Below are 25,998 nucleotides of genomic sequence, written 5' to 3'. Positions count from 1 at the left end.
CACTTCCCCCCTCATAGTTTGATATTCAGTGGAGTGAGATCTTGCATTTATCCAGTAGATGGAGCAAGTATTCCACACTATAAAGTACAGTGAGTATGATTATTTGCAAGGGTTTTGTAACAATTCTTTATATTCCGATGTGAGAAATTTTGATTTGGATAAAATTATGCTATATATTGTAAATCTCTTTTTGGGGTTTTCTATGTGCCACTACTCGGATAAGTTGTACTCTGTATTCACTCCTAGTTACAGAAGAAGTTTAGAGAGTGCTTGGTGTACCAGCCAATGGTTGACGCAAGCGTTGAAGCCTTCTGGCATCACTCTCCTAGATTGCCACTTTTATTTAGAGGGCCTGATGATTAGTGTGCACCTGGTGGATGCCTCTGGAAACTCCACATTTCAAGGGGATGCTGAATACTGGTGCGGCTTGTACTCTATTCAGCAAGAAGTACTCCACATACACCTAAATATAGACTATTCAAAATAAATATGTTTGTCAGTATGTAACCAGTTAAAATAAAAAAAGGAAACTATATCTTATATAAAGCATCTGGTCCACTTTACAAAACTACAATACCATGAATTTGAGTAATAATGTAAAGTAATAAATTTTTTGATTTCACCCATTCTAGAAAGTGATATTAATTACCTCTTTAAGATGGCTTTAGAGAAGATTGCTTTCCTGCCTTTTGGCTACCTGATGGATCAGTGGCGGTGGAACGTATTTAATGGGCGTACCCCTCCCAGCAGATACAATTACGACTGGTGGTATCTCAGGTAAGCCTTGCTATGTGACATAAGAGTTCATGAACTATACAGAGAATATTGTGTTTGGAAACTGATTTGGAAATAATTTTGACTCGTGTGAAACTATTGCATATTTCAGAACAAAGTATCAAGGAATCTGTCCTCCCGTGCCACGTGATGACACACAATTTGACCCTGGAGCAAAATATCATATTCCAGGCAACACTCCCTATATCAGGTAACCTCATATTCGCCACACTACTACATAGGCTGTCCTTCTATAGCACGACACCCTTTTCATTGTATTGCATAGTGTCCACATTCAGCCACCAAGTCTGGTAGTGAGCAGAAAAGGAAACACACAAAGGTCATATATAAAAATTCTAGACCGTAATCTGTGCAAAAATGTGGTAATAAAAAAAACACTTCATAAAGCATTTCTTTTACCGTCACATGATATATAAATATAGTTTTCAATATGGTATAGAATGTTGTGCTGTCAAGTATTCCCCCTTGTGATATTGCTGGCTGATGCAAGTTACTAGTGTACAGGAATTTTATATTCTCTGCAGCATCCTCTTCATTTTTTATTTTTTATTTTCCCTACTTTTAAATATCTGTTTATTGCAAAAGTATAGAACCGGAAGATGCAAAGTCCAGTATAAATGTATGTAACGCACAAACCCCAAATACATTGATACAGAACTAGGCAGAATGGTAGCAGGAAAGATTAGGGATCGAGGGCACATAAAAAAAACTATTGTAGTAAAGAAGGAATGGGGAGAAAATGATTTGACACATTTCCAGCCATCATGTAAGACCTATACATATGTGCCTCGCATCCCATCCACCACCATGCCTCTTCCCCCCAACCTTTAGCTGGAGGAGACTGAAATATACCCCTTGTCTTGTGCTCCTTTCATGACTGTTTTTTCCATTCTCATTTTACTTCAAACCTATCCCATAAAATAATACTATTTATTCAAAGGTGAATATGCTTGGAGCTCATGGCTGACCTGATCCCACTTACTCCCACCAAGTGGTCTATAAATAATATATATGACCATCATTTTGTTAGAAGTTCCTCAAATCTCCTGAGATGCTGATTTTTCTTTTTTATTTCAGATACTATGTTAGTTTTGTGCTGCAATTCCAGTTCCACAAGGCACTCTGCACAGCTGCCAAACATACTGGCTCTCTGCACACATGTGATATTTATCGGTCAAAGGAGGCAGGAAAAATGCTTGAGTGAGTATTAATTTTTAGCAGGATAATGGAATTCTTGCCTTCTTCTCTAAAGACTCCCTCCTTCTAATCCCTTTCTCTCAGATTAGAGATTTTCTAACCTTCCGTCCTAATGACCTTTTGGTTTAATTTTATAACAGTTGGCCTGTGGGAATATTGAAAGTGAGTGTTCTTACACCGTAAACAAAAAGTAAATCTAACATGCAACAATGAAAAAGGTCCGATAGAGGTTAGGAGTATGCAGCTAGAACTTTTGGAACTCAACCAATAAGTTCCTGAAAGATAGGAGGCTCTAATAGGGGGTGTTGCAGTACTTCTCCAACCGTTAGTCTCAGGATGTGTGGATTATTTTACCAAAAAATATGAAAACTATTGTGCACACTGTGAGACCAACAACATACACGCAATATGATATATGCTCACCGATTCTTAGATGTGATTGAGCCTTGGGTAATGTTTGACCATTACCCTCCGATGATTGCATATTGCACTGGTGGTTCTCCAGACACTCAGAAAGGGTTGCAGATAAAACAACATAGTGTCTGTCACGTATGGTGAATTGGACAAAATAAATTCTTCAAAGTCGTACTCGTCCTTTAAATAGGTTATCCGCCTTGGAATAAGGTCCTGTTTTCTAATTACAGAGAGTTACAATGACATAAATAACCTAGAGTGCTAGGGTGTTCTTTGAAAGAATTATGTATAATTAGATATGGTCCTCTCGTACGAAGATGCAATCAATATATCATATTTTTTATTTATTTAAAGGTGAAGCGACTTCAACATTAGAGCATAAAATAATTGCAATTACAATATATTGTCCTATTATAGAAGGTCTATGACGTAGTGGCGTCTGCACTCCGAGCAGAATAATTTGTAATCATCTCTCCCACTGGGGGCGATTCAGTTGTTTAGCCGGCAGCTAATTTTTTTAAGGGTGGCCAGCGGAGCAAATTCAATTGTTGCTCATCTGAGTGTGATAGCTGCTGGCGCCGGCATTTCTGCTTGCATCCTCAGGAGGGTGTGAGCAAAAATGTGTGAGAAACCTGTGGTAAGGGCACCCTAGCCACGACTTTGAATGAGTTTAGCCATTTTACATGGCTAAACCCATCCAAACTGGGCGTGAAGAGGGCGATAATGAGCGCCCAGAACAATGGAATTGCAAAACTGGGCGCTCATTAATTTATTGCCACCTATGCAACAATTGAATCTCCCTCACTGTGTAGATCCCAGCAGGGGGACTGATCTGACCTCTTTGAGACACTCTACTTTGCATGTTAAAAAGGGAGGAGTTAGGTGGTTAATAACCAAGTATCAGTTTGGAAGCAGGCCATTGGGCTGTGATTTCTGGCCAGTGGTACATATTAACATTCATTCATTCATATATAATACCCGCATATTCCGTTGCACTTTACAATTGGGAACACAGAAATAAAACAAGACTCAGTGGACCCTGCTCTCAGCCGTGTACCTAGGGGGGAGGCACAGCCAGTAATGTAGTGGGTGCTCCAATCCAGCGTTGCCACACAATCGGCCGTCCTCCATGAAGTAGCTAGTAGGCTGTGCTGGGAGCATTGCTAAGCAGAGGCATGACTATGTGGGGGACATGGGTATGTCATGCTGATCCTCAATATCCTGCACATTTCCTGATGTTTTATTTGGGAGAGTATTCTGTAATAAGTTTTTTTTAAAACTGGTACAGTATGTCAGGTGCATTTGGGTGTTTGCAACTTTATTTTCATGTTTTGAAAAAAACAATGTGTGTGTGTGATTATATATATATATATATATATATATAAAAAATTTTTTTTTTTTTTTATTTTAACTCAAATTCATTCCTTTTCACTCTCTACATTCTTTTCAGGCCTGTGAAATAGATTTTTTTTTTTTTTTTAAGACTGGAAACCTTTATTTGCTATATAATACAAGTGATGTTCAATATGTATTAACTTCTGTATAAAAGCCTTATAAAGCACTCCTTGCTGTAGTTTATTATGGATATTAGTGGATGCCCTATGCTTTTATATGTTCCCAGAATTGTTGAGTATGTCTTTGTTCTAATTTCCCTATGATTTATGGTAGGGAGTGCCTTGCCCCATTTACAGATTATACACAGAGCAGAGGGTCAAACAAGTGTCAAAATTTACACTGGGGTGGAGTTTAACAGTCATACTTCAATGACTAAACATGTGCATACATTTTATATAATGTATACTGTGTGTATATAATATATAGATATAATATACACACAGTATATATTATATAAAATGTATGCACATGTTTAGTCATTGAAGTATGACTGTTAAACTCCACCTCAGTGTAAATTTTGACACTTGTTTGTCCCTCTGCCTTGTGTTCTTAATGCACTACTATGGGCAACCAGTGGGGGCGAGCTGGATGATAAGTGGGTACGGGCTCCCCTGTCTTAAGTGCCCCGGGAGCCCCAAACTTAATTTAGCCTTCCCTTATGTGTCCACCCCTATAAATTGTAAAATATTTCAGCAGGCCCTTAACCCCTTTGTATTTTTTTATTTTTTCCCACACACTTATTTTACTTGCATGTTGTAATTGTATGAAGTCGTGGAAATGACTATACCAATTTTTACTTCTGCTACATGTTTGTTCTATTCCCTCTGTACAGCGCTACAGAATCCTTGTGGTGCCTAATAAATAAAATGTTGATAATACTAATATGTTCGCTTAGCATCCCATTTATAATGAACTCTCCTGATACTTCCAGGGATGTACTTCGTACAGGTTCTTCATTACCTTGGCAGGAGGTCCTGAAAACTATGACTGGTACAGACAAAATGGATGTCGGGCCCCTGTTGGAATATTTCCAGCCAGTGACTAACTGGTTGATAGAACAAAACAATAAAAATGGAGAAACTCTTGGCTGGCCAGATTTTGCATGGAGACCTCCCATTCCTGATGGATACCCAGGGGACATTGGTAAGATCCTGTAGCCATGACTTTATCTACCTTTATTTATATGGCGCCCCAAGTGTCCTGCAACTTGTAGTAAATTACAGTGCAGGACATGGACATGGTTTATATACATTGTTGCAATAGCGATTAAAAACACTCACAGTAAGCAGCAGGGAGTCAGCAGTCAAGTGTTAGGTGCCCTTATGGGGAGTAAGGAGTAGAAGAAAATGTAAAGAGAAGCACATGATGGAAGAGGTCCCTGCTCATGAGCTTACATTCTAAAGGGGAGGGGCAGACAGACAGGCTTGACACAGAAAGATAGGGAGGAAAGAGCATGAAGTGGGTTAGGATGAGAGCTGGAAGGGCTTGATGAAGTAGTGGGTCTTGAGAGCCCGTTTCAAGATTTGTAGAGGTGGAGGGTCTGGTGGGGAGAGGGAGAGCGTTCCAAAGGTAGGGAGCAGCACGGGCATAATCTTGAAGGTGGGAGGAAGTAATCAGTTGGCAAGAGGCGGCATGAATTTGTTGAGCGACGTGGGCGGGAGTGTGAAGGGAGATGGGGTCAGAGTTGTAAGTGGGAGAGGATTGGCTGTGGGCTTTGTAGGCGAGTGTAAGAACCTTGAATTGGCATCTGAAGGGGAGACAGTGTAGGGCTTGTGAAGGAGAGGGGAAGCAGATGTAGAACGTCTGGAGAGGAAGATTAGCCAAGCAGCTGCATTGAGGACCGATTGTAGTGAAGAGAGGTGGGAGACTGGGAGGCCAGCTAGGAGAAGGTTACAGTAGTCCAATCTGGAGATGACCAACGAGTGGTTGAGTGTTTTAGTAGCATCCAGCATGAGGAAGGGTCTAATCCTCAAAATATTTTTGAGACGGAAACTGCAGGACTGCGAGAGGTGCTGAATGTGTGGTTTAAAGGAGAGGGAGGAGTCTAGGATAACTCCAAGACAGTGCACTTTGGGGCTAGAGGAGATAGTTGTACCATCAATAGATAATGAAATTGTGGGTAGTGAGGTAATGGAAGAGGGTGGGAAAATGATCAGCTCCGTCTTGGATATGTTGGGCAAAATATACTAAGCGGCGGGTTCTAAACCCCGGCGGTTTGGCAGCGGGTTCTATTCTGTTCTAAACCCTGGGGGTTTGGTGGCGGTTTTGCAGCAGTTTCTAAATGACAGCCCTGTTCTATTCTATTCTAAAATGTGTTTTGACGGCGGTTTTGCGGCGGTTTTGGCCTTAGTAAATCTGCAGATAGCATAACCGCTGCCAAATCCCCGGGATTTAGAACAGAATACAACCCGCAGTCAAACCGCCGCTTAGTAAATTTTTAAGTTTAAGAAAGCGCTGGGACATCCAGGAAGAGATAGCAGAGAGAGTTGGAGATACGGGTGAGGAAAGAGGGTGGAAAGGTAGATTTGAGTATCATCAGCATAGAGATGGTATTGGAGGTCAAAAGAGTTGATGAGTTCACTTAAAGACGATGTATATAGGGAGAATAGGAGAGGTCAAAGAACAGAACCGTGGGGAACTGCTACTGTAAGTGGAAGGGGGGGGGGGGGGAGAAGAGGAGTCATGAGTGCCACATAGACCAAGAGAGTGAAGGATTTGCAGGAGGAGAGGATGGTCTACAGCAGTGTTGGCTAACCTTGACACTCCAGCTGTTATAGAACTACATAACCCAGCATGCACTGCTACAGTTTTGCTATTAGGGCATGCTAAAACTGTGGCAGGGCATGCTGGGATATATAGTTCCACAATAGCTGGAGTGTCAAGGTTAGCCAACACTGGTCTACAGTATCAAATGCAGCAGAGAGGTCAAGGAGAATGAGCAGAGAGTATAGGCCCTTGGATTTGGCAGCAAGGAGGTCATTGCATATATCGTGAGGGCCGTTTCAGTGGAGTGGAGAGAACGGAAACCAGTTTAAAATGAGACAAGGAGGGAGTGGGAGGAAAGAAAGGTGGTTGTAAACAATATGCTCAAGGAGTTTGGATGCAAAAGGGAGGAGAGAGATGGGTCGATAGTTGGAGAGTATGTTGGGATCAAGGATATTTTTTTTATGTTTGAATGCAGAAGGGACAGTGCCAGATGGTAGGGAGAGATTGAGGAGACGGAAACAGGCAGAAGGAAACAGATAACAGAGGAGACTGGAAAGGATAGGGTCAAGGGGGGAGGTGGAAGGAGGGCAGGACCGGTTGAGGGCCATGACTTCATCTCTACAAACAGGGGAGAAGGATGTCAGAGTTGGTGAGACAGATGGGGAGGGGTAGTCAAGGAAAGGAGGGGCAGGAGTGTTGAGGGTCTGATGGGATATGATATGATCACGTATGGAGTCATTTTAGATGTAAAGTAGGTGGCAAAGTCAAGGACAGAGAGCGCGGAGGGGATGGACGGCATACAATCGTGAAGCCGGCTGCCTTAATACCGACAGCCGGCTTCCCGACTGTCATATCCCGGCGAGGGTGAAATGCCGGGCGTCTAGATGTAGACGCCTGACATTTCCCCAACGGCGGGAGACAGGCGTCCGGCATCCCGATCGAAGGGATGCCAGGCGCCGTGAGCGGACAGCCGCGCGGGGGGGGGGGAAGAGTTAGGTTTAGGGCACCTCGGGGGGGGGGGGGGAAATTAGGGTTAGGCACCCCCCCGGGAGGGTTAGGGGGAGGGAGGGTTTGGGTTAGGCCCCCCCCCCAGGGGGACTTAGGGTTAGGCACCCCCCCGGGGGACTTAGGGTTAGGCACCCCCCCCGGGGGACTTAGGGTTAGGCACCTCCCCGGGGGACTTAGGGTAAGGCAGCGGGGAAGGGGGGGATTAGGGTTAGGCACTTGGCGGGGTGAGGTTAGGGTTAGGCATTCCTAAGGAGGGTTAGGTTAGTTAGTACTTGCCTATCCACGATCGGGATTTCCAGCGCTGGAAACTCTGCTGTTGTCGGCCGATTCCTGTACAGTATATGTCAATTTTGCATGTGCCACCATTCTGTACTTTATACTGTCCAGAAGATGCTCATGTTTAGTGGGAAATGGAAAATATCGAGGAAAAATTACTATTTTGTATTTAACGGACAAATTTGTAAGATTGCTATTAATGTCTCATTGGATACCTACTGGAGATGGAGAAGGTCTTGTGCTCAGTATGAATCTGATGGGTATGTAAGCTGTCTTATTGGCCCAGACATTTGTAGTCACGCCCCCTGACAGGAAGTCTATTTAAGTTTTACAGTGTTTTTGTACATTTTGTTTCCTCACTGTGTTAGTGGAAGGCATGTAATTTTCATACAAGAAGAAAAGTTACACAATTGTATTTCAACAACCAACAAAATTAAATACTACTTTATGGAATATATATATATATTTTTTTTCTAATTCCGTGGTTCTCAACTACCCTTAAAATTAGTACCCCTTGTCCAAAAGTTTCTTATTGAGAGATTCATCAGAATGATTTTGAAATTTCTGGGCTGCACGAACTGTTTAAAAATGGCAAAAAAGGGGTGTGTGTATCTGTCTAATTCAACCTGGTCTTGGTTCAGAGATGTTCACTAATGTCATCGCTGCTGTGTCTTTGTACGCAATAACTATGTGAGTATATGCACTTCTCAGCTGCCAGGATATGTATTGAGACTCCCACCTGCAGTTTTTCAAATCCAAACTATAGGGTACAAAGATGCGGTCGCAGATCCTTCGATAATTGGACTTCTGAATAGCCCTATGGCCACGCAGAATGGCCGCATGTACTGAGACTGTGTACTGGATTGCAGGCTGCAACCCGCCACGAATACTGTTGAGCCACGTCTGCATTTTTGCCGCAACTCCCTCGTTACCTCTCCTTAGGGATAGCGTACATCTCTGAATCAGGACCTCTGTTCCTTTATTTTCAAATTACTCCTTTCTGTTTGCTACTTTTAGCAGTTAGCAATTATTTGATATTTGGAAGCGGCCTATAGATGTTTATTTACATAATGTGCTTTTATTTACAGAGAAAAACGCTAATGAGCAAGAAGCAGAGGATTTTCTAAGTAGCTACAACAGTACGGCAGAGGTTGTGTGGAATGACTATACAGAAGCCTCATGGACCTACAACACAAACATCACAGATTACAACAACCAGATTATGGTGAGAAAGAAACGTCAATCCTTTCATAGGCATTATTACACTTGTAAAACTAATGAACATTTGTGTTGTGGCGACATATAAATAAAGGACAACAACAACAAGTGTTCCGCAGCGCCTTACATAGTACATAAAACTACTAAGTGACCAAGAAACAAGTAACTTACAGTACTTGTACATTACTGTGCAGGACAAGGACATGACGTCTATACATTGCTGCAATAGCGATTAAAGCACTCACAATAAGCAGCCGGGAGTTGGCAGTCACGTGTTAGGAGGTGCTGTTATGGGGAGTAAGGAGTAGAAGAAAAAGAAGCACATGAGGGAAGAGGTCCCTGCTCGTGAGAGCTTACATTCTAAAGGTGTTATGCTAGTTTATTTGCCATCCTGGAGTGTGAGGTGTCATGCTTTAACTTCAATATAATCTGTAGTTTCTTGATGTCTCCAATAAACAGTTTTTGGGGAAAAAAGACAGAGGGAGGCTTCATAAAGTTTTTAAATAAACTTTTAATTACAACCAGTGTAGAACTTCCTGTACAGTCTGGAAAGTACGTTTCTGAGTACAGGATGATATAAGAATCACCAGCATCAGTGTCGAACAGGGGTTTGAAGGGCCCACCAGGGGAATGCAATCATAGGGGCCCACTAAGGGGGGTGGTCAGTCACTGGAAAGGGTGTGGTCAACTACCAGAGAGGAGTGGCCAGTTATTATAGGAGCGTCATAGTATAGTATATAAAAGGGACACCTGGAGTGTTCTAAGCTTTATAAGAGGACCATTTTATACTCTGCAAACTCCAAAAATTGAAAGTTTTCGCAGTTTGCTCACGAGAACAAGCGCCATCCTCAGATGGCGCTTGCTCTCCTAGCCCCGCTCCTTTCTATGGGAGTTCCGGGGATGCGTAGAGGGATCCAAACAGAACCCCCCCCTGCCCGGAGCCTACCCCTAACCTCCCCCCTCCCGCAGCCTAACGCCAGTGCCCCACCGGGGCGCCTAAACCTAAGTCGCCCCACCCCCCCACGGCTGATACTTACCTTTCCCCGGTGTCCTTACGATCGGGATGCCATCTGCCGGGATCCCAACGTCGACAACTTGAGTCATGTCGGGATATCAGCGCCGATGTTGTCTCGGCAATCGGGATTCCAATGTCGGGGTTCCGGCAGATGGCATCCCTCTTGTCAGGATCCTAACCACATCCCGTATGAACTACGGGCTATAAATTAATACTGGTTCATAATATTATTATTGGTCCATAGAAGATAAATGACAACTTGACAAGTGTTGATACCAGCACCTAAATAAGCATTAACCAGTCATAGTATTGCTTGCCTCTTTTAAGTATGTTTCATATTAATATGTATTAAGTAAAACATTTTTTTTTTTTACATTATTTACAATCTGTTCATATTAGTTGATTTGTTGTCTCTAAGGAGCTGCATGCGAGTTTGTGAAAGCATCATAAAATTTTGCGCACATCCGGGCAAAGTGCGCAATGGCAATTCACTGGACTTGCATCCATATCACATGACTATTCTACAAAAGGTGACCTGGGAGAAGAGCATTAAAAAAATGGGAAAATCATTGGGGACACCAGAAAAGTGACAACTGAGATAGCGGGACCATATAGAAGGAGATTAGAGGGTCTGATTCAGCAGAGATCTCAATTGCGATTGCAGCTGCGTAATCGCACGCAATGAAGGTGTGAAAATTTGCCAACGTCTGCCACAGCTCAGCCAGCATTGTTACGCCCACTGCTGCTTCCTCACATCCGTAATACCTCACAGTCCTGTGTATACATCAGTAACATCAGCCACAGCTCAGCCAGCATAGAGACGCCCACTACTGCTTTCTCACATCCATAATACCTCACAGTCCTGCGTATATATTGGTAACATCGAAGGACATCGGCCCGTCATGCACAATTACAGCAAATCTGACCCATTGGAGAAATTGCAAGTCTAGTCACACTCAGTGAGTACTCAAACTGTGTAGGCAATCGCAGTGGCTAATTTATGCACACCCATGAAACCACATTTGAACGGACAGGCACTCACTTCCTGTCCCTCACTCTGCATCTGGAAAAGGCAACCGCTGGTTCTGTAAGCCCATGAGGATGGGGGCAGGACAGGCGAGGCTTGGGAATACTGTAACAGTGTGCCCACTGCTGCCCTAACTGCCACCATCACTACATACCAGGCCACCCCTGGCATCTCCCTACCCACTGCTGCCCTAATTACCCCTATTATTACATAACAGCCCACTCCCTGGCATCCCCTTAGCCACTGCTATTCTAACTACCCCCATCATTACATTGTAGCCCATTTCCTGGGATCTCTACCTACTGCTGCCCTATCTACCCCTATCATTACATACCAGCCAACCTCCCTACCCACTGCTATCCTAACTACCCTCATCGATCATCATTACATACTAGTCCAGCCCCTGCCATCTCTACCCACTGCTGCTCTATGTACCCCCATCATTACATACCATCCCACCCCCCTACTCACTGCTACCCCCATCATTACATACCAGACCGCCCCCCTACTCACTGCTACCTTAACTACCCTCGTCATTACATAATAGCCCACACCCTGGAACTCTCCTAACCACTACTATCCCCATCATTACATTCTAGTGCATTCCCTGACACCCCTTACCCACTGCTGCCCCAACTATCCCCATCATTACATACCAGACCATCCTCTTTATTCCAACAAGCACCTACTAACCTTTATGCCATTCAATCTGCTGGTTGTGGCTTTCTTCCTCCCTACTGAGTCCTCAGAGTGATGGACTAAGCTCCTCTCTGTCTGTGCATGGAGCAACATGCAGCAGCCTTGGGTCCTCCCCCCGCTTTTGTCGTCGCTGGAATCAGTGTGTGCAGCTGCTGTCAATCACAAGAGTTCAGCCCGCCCCTCCGCCACGGACGTCACCACCGCTGTATTCAATCTATGTAGCTGAGCAACTATACTATAGTGTTCAGTAAGATGCCCAGCGCCCCCCACCCTCCTCCTCCCCGCCGCATCCAGCCAGGATGACATCACCACTGATTCCGAAAGAAGGAATCAGTGGCGTTAGAAGCCCTGCTGTTCACTACATAATACCACCCGCTGTCTGCCGCGCACAGCCTGCCCTCGCACACCCGCTGATCACCTTCCAGCAAGCACACAAAAAAAAAACTGCACCAGTTACATGGGCTTATATATTTATAGCCACGCCCTCACTCAAAAGCGGGCGTGGCTATGAATCACCTGGGAATTCCCCGAATCCCCGGCAGCCCAGTCCAAGCCTGGATAGTACTACATCTGAACTTTGAATGTTATTGTAGGTTTTAACTGCAAAAATAAAATATCCTCTTTAAATCCTGAATACCTTCATTCTACCCGTAAGAAAACCTATTTTTTCCTTTTAGAATTAACGCTGCTATTAAGTTTACTCTGTTTGGCATGGTATTCTCGTGACACATATTTAGAAGACCAATAGTTTGCCACCCATACTGATATATTTTACAATTGATTGTTGGATTTTTTTAATCAATAGAAAGTATTTGATAGTTTCTCATGTTTTTCTTTCTTTCCCCTCAATATTATGGGTCCATGCCCACTTTCATCCAGCTAGTTGGTTGGTTGGAATGAAAATCTTATGTATGGGAGCATTAGCCATTAGCTCTCGAATCCCGAAAAATGGGCGAAAACTGCCGCTCAGACAAGTTGTTTAAATCGGGATATGTTCAATATCCCGGCACATGAGATTCCGGTGGTCACACTGCATCCCGACCACCAGAATCCTGTAACTAAGTAGCGGGGTTAGGGGGCGGCTAGTGTTGGGCACTAGGGGGAGGGTTAGGTTAAGGATGCGGGGAGGGGGAGCTTAGGTTTAGGCATCGGGGAGGGTTAGGGTAGGGAGAGGGGATGGTTAGGATATCGACCGACAGGTGTTGGTATCCTAACCCTGTCAGGATGCTGGCGTCGGGATTTTAAACGCCGGGATCCCGAGCGCTGGCATCCCTTACCCATCCAGTTTAAATCAAACCGATTTAACCAACTTGTCTGAATGACCATTTTCGTCTGTTTTCCGGCGTTTGGGAGATTGTCATTGGCTACCATGCTTTCATTCCAACCAACCAACCAACCAACTGGTTGGATAAAAGTTGGTCTAGTGTATTGCCAGCTTGAGTCTGTGAGTAACAGGATGTATTAGAGACTTAATGATGAGGATAGAAACTGAACTGACCCTGATTTGGTCAGGTCACTCAAGTAACACAGGTAAAGGTGCCCATCCACCTAGACAAGAAAACGACTGAACGATTACGACATTGACAAACGACTGCACGATTAGTCTGTGATGTGCCTACACTGAGCAAGCAGTCGTTCAGTGTAGGCACATCAATCATCTGCAAACATGCTAAATCTGACGTTATCATTAGGTTGTCCAGCATGTTTGCCCGATGATAGATGTCTAAACGACCAGCGGGAGCGCGCATCGCTGGTCATTTTTAGAAATTTTTGCAAACTATTTATGAACGATATCGTTATCATTCAATCACTCAATTTAATCGTCTAGTGGATGGGCACCTTTAGTCAGAGTCATCATGAGAGATCCATATTGTGATGACACCATACAAGGTAGCACACACTGTTTTCAGGTATAAACCACACTGTTTATTCATCAGCATGACACAGAGACCAACAGTTGAAAATCTATTGACTATTTACCATGGCCCTATCACTAGCTAACAGTGTTCAATTCCTTAGCCACCTCCTCCATAATGACAGGCAGGTGACTTTCCCGCCTTGTCTCCTTAAGGGCGATCTCCTCAGGTGCTCTGGTTAGTCAGCCACACAGTCAGCTGCTGCAGGCTGTGGGAGAAAAAGGCATTCCAACCAAACAATACAGGTAAATCACACATTAATTTTACAATGAGTAAATGTCTGATTTGTGTATCTTTAAGCTAGGTGCAGTGCTACCCCCATGTGCAACCCTGTCTGCAGACCTTCTCTGAGGCCTGTCAGCTAAACACTTATGGTTCCTCTGTGGGGAACCATTCCCATTGTCACAATATATATCGGTTTTGTTTTTTTTATTAATAGTACAAACCCTATGTAGTGAGGAGTCTTTGGAACATTTATAGCATAAGTCCCATGCCTCATCTCCCCTCCTTATTCTGCTATTATGTGACCAACAAAGTGCTTCTTGACTGGAGTTGCAGCCATACAGATCAATAACAGATGCTGATTTTTTTTTTTCTTACAAGAGGAACGCTGTCATTTTTGCAGGAGATTCTGGAATGACAAACTGCTTCAGTTACTTATTAAAGAGAGAAAAAAAATCTTTGAGAATGCACATTTAAATTACTTTGACTCAGATGAGGCTGTATGAAGCAGGTTTTTGTACATGGATTATCTTTGAGCTATGTTCCTTAATATTCTTCGCAGTTGGAAAAGAACTTACTAATGAGCAACCACACACTGCATTATGGGAGGCAAGCAAGGAACTTTGATTACAGTGATTTCCAGAATCCAGAGACACAGCGGCTGCTGAAGAAGCTCAGTGACATTGACAAGGCCGCACTGCCAGAAGTGGAGCAGAAACAGGTGAGGCTGGTTGGAAAGCAGAAGTGCTAAAGATACATTTTGGGCTCTCTAAAGGCAACCTCTGAATGATAAATAAAATGCCGGTAAATTATAAAACTAGAATGCCAACCAGTATAGTCTCCATATGCAAGATCTAATGTGCCTTTAAATTGCAAAAAGTGCCTTACAATTGTTTGCAGATGCATCCTGCATGTTTTAGAACTGCACATGCTCTGTAGTCCGGTGCATTTATCTATGAGTCAATGATATTTGACAATATCTCTACTTACTGCTGAGCCTTAACGTGGCATCCAGTGAGGGGCTGTAGACTGAATTATGGGTTATGCGGAGTTGTGCGTATATAGACTTTGAATTTAAATCTATCATGTGAAGTATATCCATTGTGTAGTGGATGGTAGACCTTTTTGTTGGCTACAGCGATATTCTATATACAAGTAATGTCAAGTGAACTGATAGGCTGCAGTGTTATTTCGTTTTGGCCAAACACGGACTTTTACTTTGTGCTGGGGATGGGTATTTAATTTGTACATATAAAAGTCTTTTCTTTTAATTTCAGTACAACCAAATAGTCTCTGAAATGGAAACTATCTATAGCACGGCCAGAGTTTGCAAAGACAGCGAGTGTGTGCCTCTGGATCCAGGTGTGTATTACTGCATACGTAATGTATGGCGTGCATTAGTGTAAGTGAAACGCTATAGAAGTAATGTCACATATGTAGAGGATGCTGCACTTCGGTTATAATTTACAGAAAAAGATACTGCATAAGCATAGCTCACTCATTCATAAATAAAATTGTCCTGTCTCCTCATAAATAAAAGTATACATACAGATGTTGCCACACACTTCTCAAATAGCCTTTTAGCTTGCCACAGATTTTGTGACTTAACTGCACCAGAACTAAGTACCTATTCAATATTAAGCAAACTAAGACACCAGACTTTGATTCCCTACTGTGTATTTTTAAGATCTAACCAAGCTTCTGGCGGAATCTCGAGACTACGATGAACTGTTGTTTGCCTGGAAAGGCTGGCGAGATGCTTCTGGCAAAAAAATGCGCGAGCTTTACAAGACCTATGTGCAGCTGGGTAATAAGGCTGCAACACTTAATGGTAAGAGATAGCTAATGTAAATCTAGATTAAAGCTGTGTCAACCTGAAGATTTGTGTGATTGCAGATACATGCCAGTAACCTCCAGTCAACAACCACACATTTGCGATGTACGTACGTATATACATACAGATGCAAGCATTGTCCTTTTTTATCAGGGCCTTCCCTTCTCACTCAGGGGCCTATTTATCAAATAATATTTGCTGTATATCCCCTGAAGACTCGCATATTTGCGGGTATCCCCTGAAAATGTATCACCAGTGAAAATCTGGTAATGTATGGGAGCAAATGACAGTGGACCATGTTCTCCGAAACACTGCAAAATTAATAAAAAGGGCTGTTGAGACAAATTGATTAAATCAAATGGATTTAACTAGAGATGAGAGGTTCGGATTCCTTTTGAATCCGAGCCTTGAACTTCCGGGATCCGAGTCTATGCAAGCTGCGGCTTGGGTGTTCCTGCAGTGTCTGATTCCAGATCGAGGCAAAATGTAATCCTCCTGGCATCTGATTCTCCTGAGTTTTGGATTTGATCTATAAGGGGGCCCCAGCGGTGACTCTGTGCCATTTTACTCCAGTACAGGCATGCTACAGTGCTCTGCTGTGCTGAAGTGGTTGTGCTAAAGCAAAAGGGGGTTTGACACTAGCGCTATAGTATAAGGCCACCTCATAAATAGATATATATGTAGATAAAAAGGATGGTATAAGCACTCACCTTGTGGATCTATATGTGCTGTGTCTGAAGGATCTATTTACTAAGCCTTGGATGGCGTTAGTGGACGGAGATAATGGACCAGCCAACCAGCTCCTGTCATTTTTCATACTCTGTTAGGAGCTGATTGGTTGATACTTTATCTCCGTTCACTTTCTCCATCCAAAGCTTAGTAAATGGACCCCTGAGTGAGTAAGGGCCTGATTCACTATCGTACGCAACTGCGAATACACACGCAGTATGCGATTGTTTCGCACTGCGTATGTGTACGCAGTGCTTGTGCACGAACCGGTTGCTGCAATGGGGACTGCAATCGCAGCTGCTACGCAGACTCATCGCAGATTGACAGGAATTGCTATTTGTGGGTAGTAAGGGGAGGGGGTCAAGGAAACGCAGGCGTGCCAGTGTGTTCCCAATGCCGTTGCAGGGGCGTGCACAAATTAGCCACTGCGATGCCATACGCAGTCTGAGGTCTCATAGTGTGCGTGGCTGTTAGTAATTTCTGAGTAAGGTCTTGGCTTGTGCAAGTGTGCGTATGGGTCCGATGTTACTGATTATTTTGTTATGTTGCTAAAGTATACGGATGTGAGTAAGGGGGAGTGGGTGCCCTTATGTTAGGCTGTGATCGCAATGCGAATGCAATCATTTGCATATCGCTACTTATATTGGCCTGCGAATTAGCAGAATAGCGTTCCTTGCTGAATCAGGCCCTAAGACAAGTGGCTGCTCTTAAGGCATGCTGCTATATGCTGCGCTCTGCTCTGCTTATTGGAGTGGCTGTTTGTGTCCAGAGTGACTAATACAATTTTTTTTTAACTTTATTTCATTTGTATAATTTGATTGTACTGTTCTGTGCACTGCACCCCAGAGCACTCTGTACCCCAGTGCGCCTGCGGAAAAGCGGTCTGACTCCACGCAATGTGAGCTGCCAGTTATCAGTATGTGTGTCTACATGTGGTAGGGAATATAGATTGTAAGCTCCACTGGGGCAGGTACTGATGTGAATGGCCAAATATTCTCTGTAAAGCGCTGTGGAATATGTGTGCGCTATATAAATAACTGGTAATAAATAATCCAGCATCGGCTGCTTCAGCCCAGATATCACCATGCCCAGAGCCCGCCAACCAGCCACCCCATGCAGCTGTCTTGCCTGCTGTGACTCCAGCTGCTGGTCCTCGATCTTTGCCAGCTCCCCTTTTTATATGATCCTTAAGAGACGGGCAGAGCTGGGTGCCCTCTGACCAGACAGTCAGGGACAGCAGAACAGAGTTACGTCTCAGCCAATAATAATCTGCCAATTCTTATTGGCTATTGCTGTAACACATGACTGCCGACAGGTACTGTAGATCGTGATTGATGTTTTGGTCAGGACTGGTATAGTGTATGTCTAGCATTTATCTATGGGTGTCAGAAAATCGCACACCTGCTTTCAGAAATGATGGGCTTTTTATATGGCTAATTTTACCTTTTATCTCCCTCACTATTTACTCTCCCAGGTCATTCTGACAATGGGGCATACTGGAGATCATGGTATGAGACCCCAACTTTGGAAACTGATGTAGAAAATCTTTATGATGAGCTACAGCCACTCTACCTCAACCTACATGCCTACGTGCGCCGGGCTCTTTACAAGAAATATGGAGACCAGAAAGTCAACCTCAAAGGGCCCATTCCTGCTCACCTGCTTGGTAAGAGAGAGTTCTGTATTTTTGTGTCACTTACCGTAGTGTCCTTAAAGTTCACTGGAGTTTTATAGCCATGGTTGATAGGAGTGTTTCATTAAGGGTACCCACACAGTGGAAGCAGCCATTTGTGCAGGCTAAATTTATAGTGACAAGGATGCAGCATAACCTTTCACTACAAATACAAACTTAATTAAAGGCATTTTTCCTAGTAAAAGGCTTTTCTCTCCTATATGTTGGCCACATGATGGCTACTTCCAAATATGTGCAGTTGATGGTAGAACTAGTTTTATGCCTGGGTGCCTGGTGATTTGCCTGTTTTAAAAAAAAAAAAAAAAAAAAAATTTAGTTTTCTTTCTACAACAAATTTATAAACCAACGGAGGTGACCTGGGACCTAATGTTGCTGTTATTCATTTCTTACAAATGCAGCTCAGACGGTGTAATGGTGAGCAATTACTGCCTCACAGTACTGAGTTCATGGATTCAATTCTCACCATGACCTGAACTGTGTGAAGTTTGTATATTCTCCCTGTGCTTGCGGGTCCTCTGGTTTCCTCCCACAATCCAAAAATATACTAGTAGCTTAATTGGCTCCCAACAAAATAATTATCCCTAGTGTGTACCAGGGACGTGCAGTCAGGGTAGGCAGGGGAGGAAGAGCCTCCCCTGTCATACTATAAAAATGATTAGAATAATACAAATAATATATTTACAACTTATAAACATCTTCTTTGTTTATCATTTTTATCGTTAACTTGCTAGCTTTGTGGAGCTCTCTGGGACTGCAGGGATACAAGAGATGAGGCAGCAACAGCTTAGCCTCACTGTATAGTCAGACACTGCTTTGGGCTTGGCCAAACCACAGACAGTAAGCTGCACAGAAAGAGAGCTAGTAGAGGCATGCCTCTGAGTATGGGGGTATGTGCCTTGAGCACTGATAAACACCTTGGATGTGTCATGTGCCCTGCAGTGTTTAGCAATTGGAGCTAAATCAGCAAGAGAAGACACAGTGATGCAGGTAGGAGAATCAATGGACACTGAAGCTTAAGTGCAGTGAGGGGAGAGTTACAGTGAGTAGGGGTAAGACGGGCTCCCTGCACTAAAACCCATCTCCATGTGTGTCTCCTCATCCATTGACCTCACCGCAAGTCACTTGTGCATGTGGTAGGAAATCTAGATTGTAAGCTCCACTGGAGCAGGGACTGATATGACTGACCAAATATTATTGTGTGTGTGTGTGTGTGTGTGTGTGTGTGTGTGTGTGTGTGTGTGTTAAATGGTAATAAATTCATGCATGCCAATTCATTTTCAAGATTTTTTTTTTTCCCCTTAGGTAACATGTGGGCACAGTCCTGGTCCAACATATATGATCTTCTTGCCCCATATCCGAATGCAGCACAGGTTGATGCCACACCAGCAATGTTGAGTAAGGTGGGCGGCTTTCCTGTTACATATAAAGGAAAAATATTCTGTAAAAAATTGATATTTGGATTTTGTGTATTACATGAACAATAATGTACACTGTTGGAGACTGACACAGTATATGAAAAAAGTGATTTAGGAAAGAGGCTACTGTAAAAGTCTGTTCTATTTGATCAAGTCTTTTTAGAAAAATAGAAGGCATACCAATAAATCCCCCCAATGCATTTCTCTGATGGTATTCATTGGTGTGTTGTACTGGCACTTTTGTTTTTTTTCAGGAAACAGGAGGAAAGTCCATTTGTAACTTTACGTGAGTACCGGTACATATGTTTCTGAATACCGGTACTTTTTTTTTCAAAGCACTGATGCGACCTATTTAACTCTAAGGGCCATATCCAATTAGCTGCAATAAGCCATGGTTGTGCAAAAAGTTTTCACCGGTGCTAACTTTTTGCACAAAATGCATATCACGCTATCCAATTAGCTGCGGCTTTTCGCACATGCGAATTCTCCATAGTCAAAAACGGTGAAAATTTTTCACCATCTCAGCGCAGTTCAAATATTGTGCAAAACCCCTATTTTTGGCTAAAAATATCTGGATTTGTTTTAGAACCCCTTGGACACTCCTCACCCCAAATGACTTATTAGGCAAAAACATTTTTTTAATTAGCTTAATTTGGCCAACAATATCATTTTTGGGGTGAAAAAGTTAAGTGTTAGAAAATGGGTTTAAAGTAGTGGGAATGGTATTTTGGGGGTCTATAGATAGGACAAGTGTTTTTAGGATTGTAGGTGCAAGTGGCAGGTATATTTTTAACATTACTTAAAAATTGCAGTTTTAGGACATAAAATAAACCCATTTTAATGTAAGTATATCCCCAATTTAAATACAGCATTTATTTTCACTGTTACTAAAAAATCCATAAAACAACCCTTTAATACAATTTAAGAACCCCAAACCCTTTGATTATGTCCCTTAACAGACCTTTATACTGTTACCCAGTATTAGTTGGACTTTTTTGGGGGTAGAGGCAGTTTCCCTATTTTCACCTGTACTTTTTGCTGCTAACAGCATTGAGAATTTTCGCACAAAAGCCACATTGCGTCTCTTGCAATAGGACAGCGCAAATAGTGAGAGTGTGCATACATGCGAAAAGTGCCAAATTCGGACGAACTGTGCGCTAAGTTTCTAATTGGATATGGCCCTAAGTATTTCCATGCACCCATATCAACAGTATTATGTTGATAAATGTCAAGGCTGATAACTATTAATCAGCAGGCTAAAAGACTGCAATATTCATTTAGCAGAGTATCCAAACAAACCTGGTTTACCGTATGCAAATCTGGTCATCCTAAACCATGATGGGCAAAGGTTTTATAAAGAAAAATTACTTGTGTCTTTTATTGTTTTATGCTTGTAAACTGCAAGGACAAACTGGTTGAAAAAGAAATGTGATATAGAATGCCTACACTGTATTGCAGTACTGTTAGTGTGGTTAGTTACCTATCTGTTAAACACTATACTTTTGACTAAGTTCTTTACTATGTCTGCTAGAATTGGACGCCCAAGATGATGTTTGAGGAATCGGACCGGTTCTTTACTTCTCTAGGACTGATTGAAATGCCACTAGAATTCTGGCAGAAATCCATGATTGAGAAGCCTGCTGGCCGTGATGTGGTTTGTCACGCTTCTGCCTGGGATTTCTACAACCGGAAAGATTTTAGGTATAGACTATGACTAGAAATTTTAATGATACCAGGAATCTGCAGGTAGCCCCAAGCCTGATCATACCAAGTAACATGTATGTACTAAGGGCCTGATTCAGAGCCGAACGCTCTGACCAGAGCGCTCGCTCTGAATCAGGGCCCTCCTCCCTAAAAATGGAGCGACCTCTTGGACGCTCGTATAGCTGTGGGTTACCACCCACCGCTATAGCGAGCGTCTATGATGATGGTCGCGATGGTCAAGACCATCGCGACCATCGGGCTTGCGACGAGACCCTGCGGTAGGGTCTCGCTGCCGCAAGCCCTAGAGTGATTTTGGCTCTATCAGAGCCAAAATCACTCCCACTGACATCACTACTGATGTCAGTGGGGCCGGCCCCAGACGGTAGGCGTTCCCATTGGAACGCCTCCGTCTGGCAGCCACGCCCCAGGCACGCCCACCAAAGGGGGCGTGCTGTCACTCGCCATCGACAGTACGCCCCCTTTGGTGCGAGACCCGAGCGACTGATTCCTCGTCGCTCGCCGGGTCTCGCGCATGCGCACAATGGAGCTCCCTCCGTCATGCGCATTCGGGCACCATCGACCCGAGTGGGTCTGAATTAGGCCCTAAGGTTTTTAAGACTTCCAATAAACCTAAAGCCACTTTTCTAAGTAATTTTTTATTTTTTTTTACCCACTGCCCAACTTTTTGGTATTCATTTAGAAAATTATATTAAGTTAACATCACTTTTAAAGGAAGAAATCACAGCTTTTAGTTTGCACCTCCAGAGTCAGTGATAACATTTTTACAGTAGAATAAGGACTTTTAAACAGATTAAGGTATAATGCAGTACCTCTGGAATACCCCTCTAATAAATAATAATTTAAGGATGTTTGAAATGTAGCGTTTAGGGATGGAACAGATTTTTTTTTTTTTAAGCAAACTGATGGTTGTTGCAAGTAATTCCAATTTTTATTTTTTTTTTACTTTTATATAAACAATTATAAAATATAATAGTGACTTTACAATGTACCCCCCCAATTTTTTTTCTTTTCTGAAATACATTTTCTGGCTACCATAAAAATTGTAATATTGAAGCATGTGAGACCTTATTAAAGCCTCCTATGGCCACTAACAGCCTCTTAAACTTTTGTTTTTGGCCACAAGCTATCTTATTTACCACTTTTTGGGAGTCCAGGATGGTTTCTCTACTCTTTTATGCACTTCACATAGATTGCACACTACATAATGCGCAAAACCCACAAATTGATTTTAGATCTGTAAAATTAACATGTATCACAAACCTTAGCTAGATTTGTATCAGAGCTGCATTTACTTACTAAGCTAACCAGGCATATGCCTAGCTAAGAGAAGTATTTTTCCATATTTACCAATCGCCTATTTCTCCGTAAGAATAATGTAGGATAGCGTGTTGGACAGAGGCCTGTGCATGCACTAATTGGGGTCACTCACAATGCCTAGAGCTAGAACCAAGTGTAAATTCAGCCCTGTGACACACAGCATTTGTTTTATCTACAGTTGGTCCTTAGTACCAGTCTCATACAGTTTAGGGATATTTTACATGGTTGGAAGAGATTAGACATTAGTTCACATACAGTAGTATCATGTACTGTGTATGAACAAAGCAGCTCAGAAAGATGGGGAATATTGTGCTGACATGCTTGATGGCTAATTACACCCTTTCCTATGATGCCAATTTTTTATCCTAAAACAGATATTTTTATAGAAGGCTGAAGTAATGATTGCCATACCAAAATGTATAGCACTTCCCTATCGAGCTAAATTATTATCATCATTGGGTTTCAAAGTTTCTAGAAATACCTCTGCATAATGTACTTGTTACATAGTTAAGACAATTTTAATTATGAGGTATTTGGTGATTATGGGCAGTGGGTTTATAGATCTGCTAGGCAAATGTGCAGTAAATGTTTGTTAGGTTATTGGGATTTAGAACACCATAATTTATTTAAAATATAATACTTAACACATATAACAATATAACATAAAAAATCTTGTAATTTTTTCTTTCAGAATTAAGCAATGTACTGTAGTCACCATGGATGACCTCATCACAGTCCATCACGAAATGGGACATGTTCAGTATTTCCTGCAGTACAAGGACCTACCAGTTTCATTCAGGGAAGGTGCAAATCCTGGGTTCCATGAGGCGATCGGGGATGTGTTGGCCCTTTCTGTGTCAACACCAAAGCATCTCAACAGCATCGGACTTTTGGACACAGTTGAGGACAATCTAGGTATACATTGGGTGAAATTGGCTTTTGCCATCTGAGAGTAATGTCATGTTTTCAATGTATAATATTGCATTAGTTCTAAAGAACTGGTCACAACAACTGGAATATAGGAGATGTTTATGAAAATGCATCACAAATTGACCCATGATGCTGCCCTCCTTTATATAAAAATGTAACCCCCCTCTATCAACCTGCATATCTCCTTCCCTAATCTATATGAAATTTTCTTTTGGTGAAATCTATATTTAAAAGATCAACCTCAATAAAGCTGATATTTAGCTCCTAACCTCCCTTCCAATAGGCTAGCCCACTTAAAAACCAACTTTGACTTAAAATGGCAATTCCACAAACGTAAATATCTTGGAATTATTTAACAAAAACCTATAACAAACTGTTACAAACCTCCCTCCTTTATTAGAGACCATAAAATCAGACCTCCAATACATGAAATAACTTTATAATATCTTAGGTATTTAGAAAACTGGAATAAAAAACTCCTTTTGTGAGGCACTCTTAATTAAAACTTAGATATATATCTTAGAACTGGATAATAAAAGTTAAGTTTTAATTAAGAGAGTGCCACAAAAGGAGATTCATTCCTTTCCAGTGTCCCAAATACATACATACATTTTACTTCCAGTGCTGGGATATCTCCCCTGTTTACCCCTTTTGCTTGATGCTTTTAATATATTGGGTAGACAGAATTACATAATTGAATTTGAACATACGTACTAAGCTTGCTTTATCTTACTCATGAAAATCCTGGCAAACACCTTCAACAATTAGCTACATAAGTTATATGGCCAGCAAGAAAGTCTAAGATCTACATGGAGTTTCCTTACAAACTTCTATAAGAAGGGGGTGTTGTAGTTCCCAACTTTCTTAAATACTGTAGAGTGAGACATGTTACCCAGTCCATCCTACTGCATTAATTTCCTAAAATGAAATACTGGGTATCTATTGTGGCTAGTATGACAAATCTGTTTCCACCATGAACTCTGCCAGGGCTCAAACCTCAATGCAGACCCAGTAAACTAACAATTATGAGTTACTTCCTAATTTAAGTTGTATGACCCCTTTGTGGAACAAACCCAAATTTCTCTATGGGTCGGAACCTATCTTATATTGAATGGACTGTACGGTGTGTCAGATTCCACACTAATCTGGCCCATCCTATTACTTTTTCTTTTATTTGCAGTTATTGAAGAGATTCCAGATTCCTACTAGCAATACTTGCAACATAGGCATTTTTATAACTCTCCATTGAATGTATGCTGACCACTCTCAACAGTCCCTCTTATGTCATTTTGTAGAAAGATAATCTCTTCCTTAGGGCTTAAATATACAATTATTACCTTTAAATATTAAAACATAATCTGCTGCATACAAACTTGTATGAGCTTGGGATGGGAGGAGGTGAGCAAGACTTTTGACCCCTGAGGACTGGAAAATAATGAGTCTCTCTAAACCCTCTATTTGTGGATCCGTGTGAATGCCCAGAATATGTGCTATAGTTGGTACCTTGTCTCTAGTAGACTTCATGCCACTTTCTTCTTCCTCCACTAGGGGAGATAACCATGGATATAGCCTGGAGAGGATTGCCTGGGCACCAAACAGTCAAAATATATTTCTCGTCTTGGCAGCCCAGGCTCTCCCTCCCAGCCAGTCTTAGTTTGGTGCTGGCAAAAGCAGGCACTATTGAGAAGGGGGTGGAATGGGGGGGGGAGGAGCAAAATGTAGTCCACCATTACTTTTATTTCTCAGAATCCACAACTGCCTGCTGTAGAACCATCATGGATGCAGTCCTTTACATAGTCCGTACAGGGGTTGGCGCAGGTGTCTGCATCTTTCCAGTGGAAAGACGGCAGACCTCTACGCCACTATCTGGGGGAGGTTCAGAATGCGTTTTCCTCGGACCACAAGGCTAGTGTCTGTCACCTCCGACGTTGATAATTCCTCTGTTACGAAGGATTCTGTGTCACAAGTAAATGTAGAGTGTCTGATCAAGGCAGTTAAATCTGTACTCCTGATCGAGGATTCAGATCAGACTCACAAATCCAAGGTTTCTGTGTTCAAGCATCAGAAAAAGGTGACCGAGTTCCCTTCTTCTGCACAGCTGGAGGACCTTACACAGGCATGGGCTCCCCCCAATAGGTGCTATAGAACCGGGGGATTATATGGCATCATTGGACATGCCTATTTACATATTCCCATCTGAGTCAGCCACCAGCGCTTCCTCAGATTTGCGCTGAAGGACAGTGCCTACCTTTTTCAAGCATTGCCATTTGCACTGTCCACGGCTCCTCATGTTTTCACAATGTAGGGGTGTCCAAATTCTGCCCTATCTGGATGACTTTCTCCTGGCCCAGTCTCTGGATGTTCTGAGGGACCACATCTGTCTGACAGTGGATCTTCTGCAGTCATACGGGTGGATAATCCACCTTGACGCCTTCTCAGAAAAATGCTACAATTAGGAGCTTTTCTA

The 25,998-nt window shown here is 42.6% G+C and overlaps 1 protein-coding gene across 1 annotated transcript in view; it reads left to right on the top strand.

The window, feature by feature from the left end:
• ACE (angiotensin I converting enzyme) overlaps positions 1-25,998 on the top strand; it is a 95,929-nt gene that overhangs the window by 45,636 nt on the left and 24,295 nt on the right. The window contains exons 9-20 of the mRNA XM_088470692.1: positions 633-777; positions 887-985; positions 1,873-1,995; positions 4,733-4,944; positions 8,880-9,016; positions 14,451-14,609; positions 15,166-15,250; positions 15,576-15,719; positions 17,926-18,117; positions 19,447-19,544; positions 21,091-21,260; positions 23,293-23,516. Of these exons, the coding sequence (XP_088326818.1) occupies positions 633-777; positions 887-985; positions 1,873-1,995; positions 4,733-4,944; positions 8,880-9,016; positions 14,451-14,609; positions 15,166-15,250; positions 15,576-15,719; positions 17,926-18,117; positions 19,447-19,544; positions 21,091-21,260; positions 23,293-23,516 (1,788 nt within the window). The remainder of the gene's footprint in view (positions 1-632; positions 778-886; positions 986-1,872; positions 1,996-4,732; positions 4,945-8,879; positions 9,017-14,450; positions 14,610-15,165; positions 15,251-15,575; positions 15,720-17,925; positions 18,118-19,446; positions 19,545-21,090; positions 21,261-23,292; positions 23,517-25,998) is intronic.

The sequence above is a fragment of the Taudactylus pleione genome, unplaced genomic scaffold (assembly GCF_031769625.1).
Source record: "Taudactylus pleione unplaced genomic scaffold, aTauple2 ptg000102l, whole genome shotgun sequence".
Taxonomy (NCBI): domain Eukaryota; kingdom Metazoa; phylum Chordata; class Amphibia; order Anura; family Myobatrachidae; genus Taudactylus; species Taudactylus pleione.
This window is presented reverse-complemented; position numbering and strand designations above follow the sequence as displayed.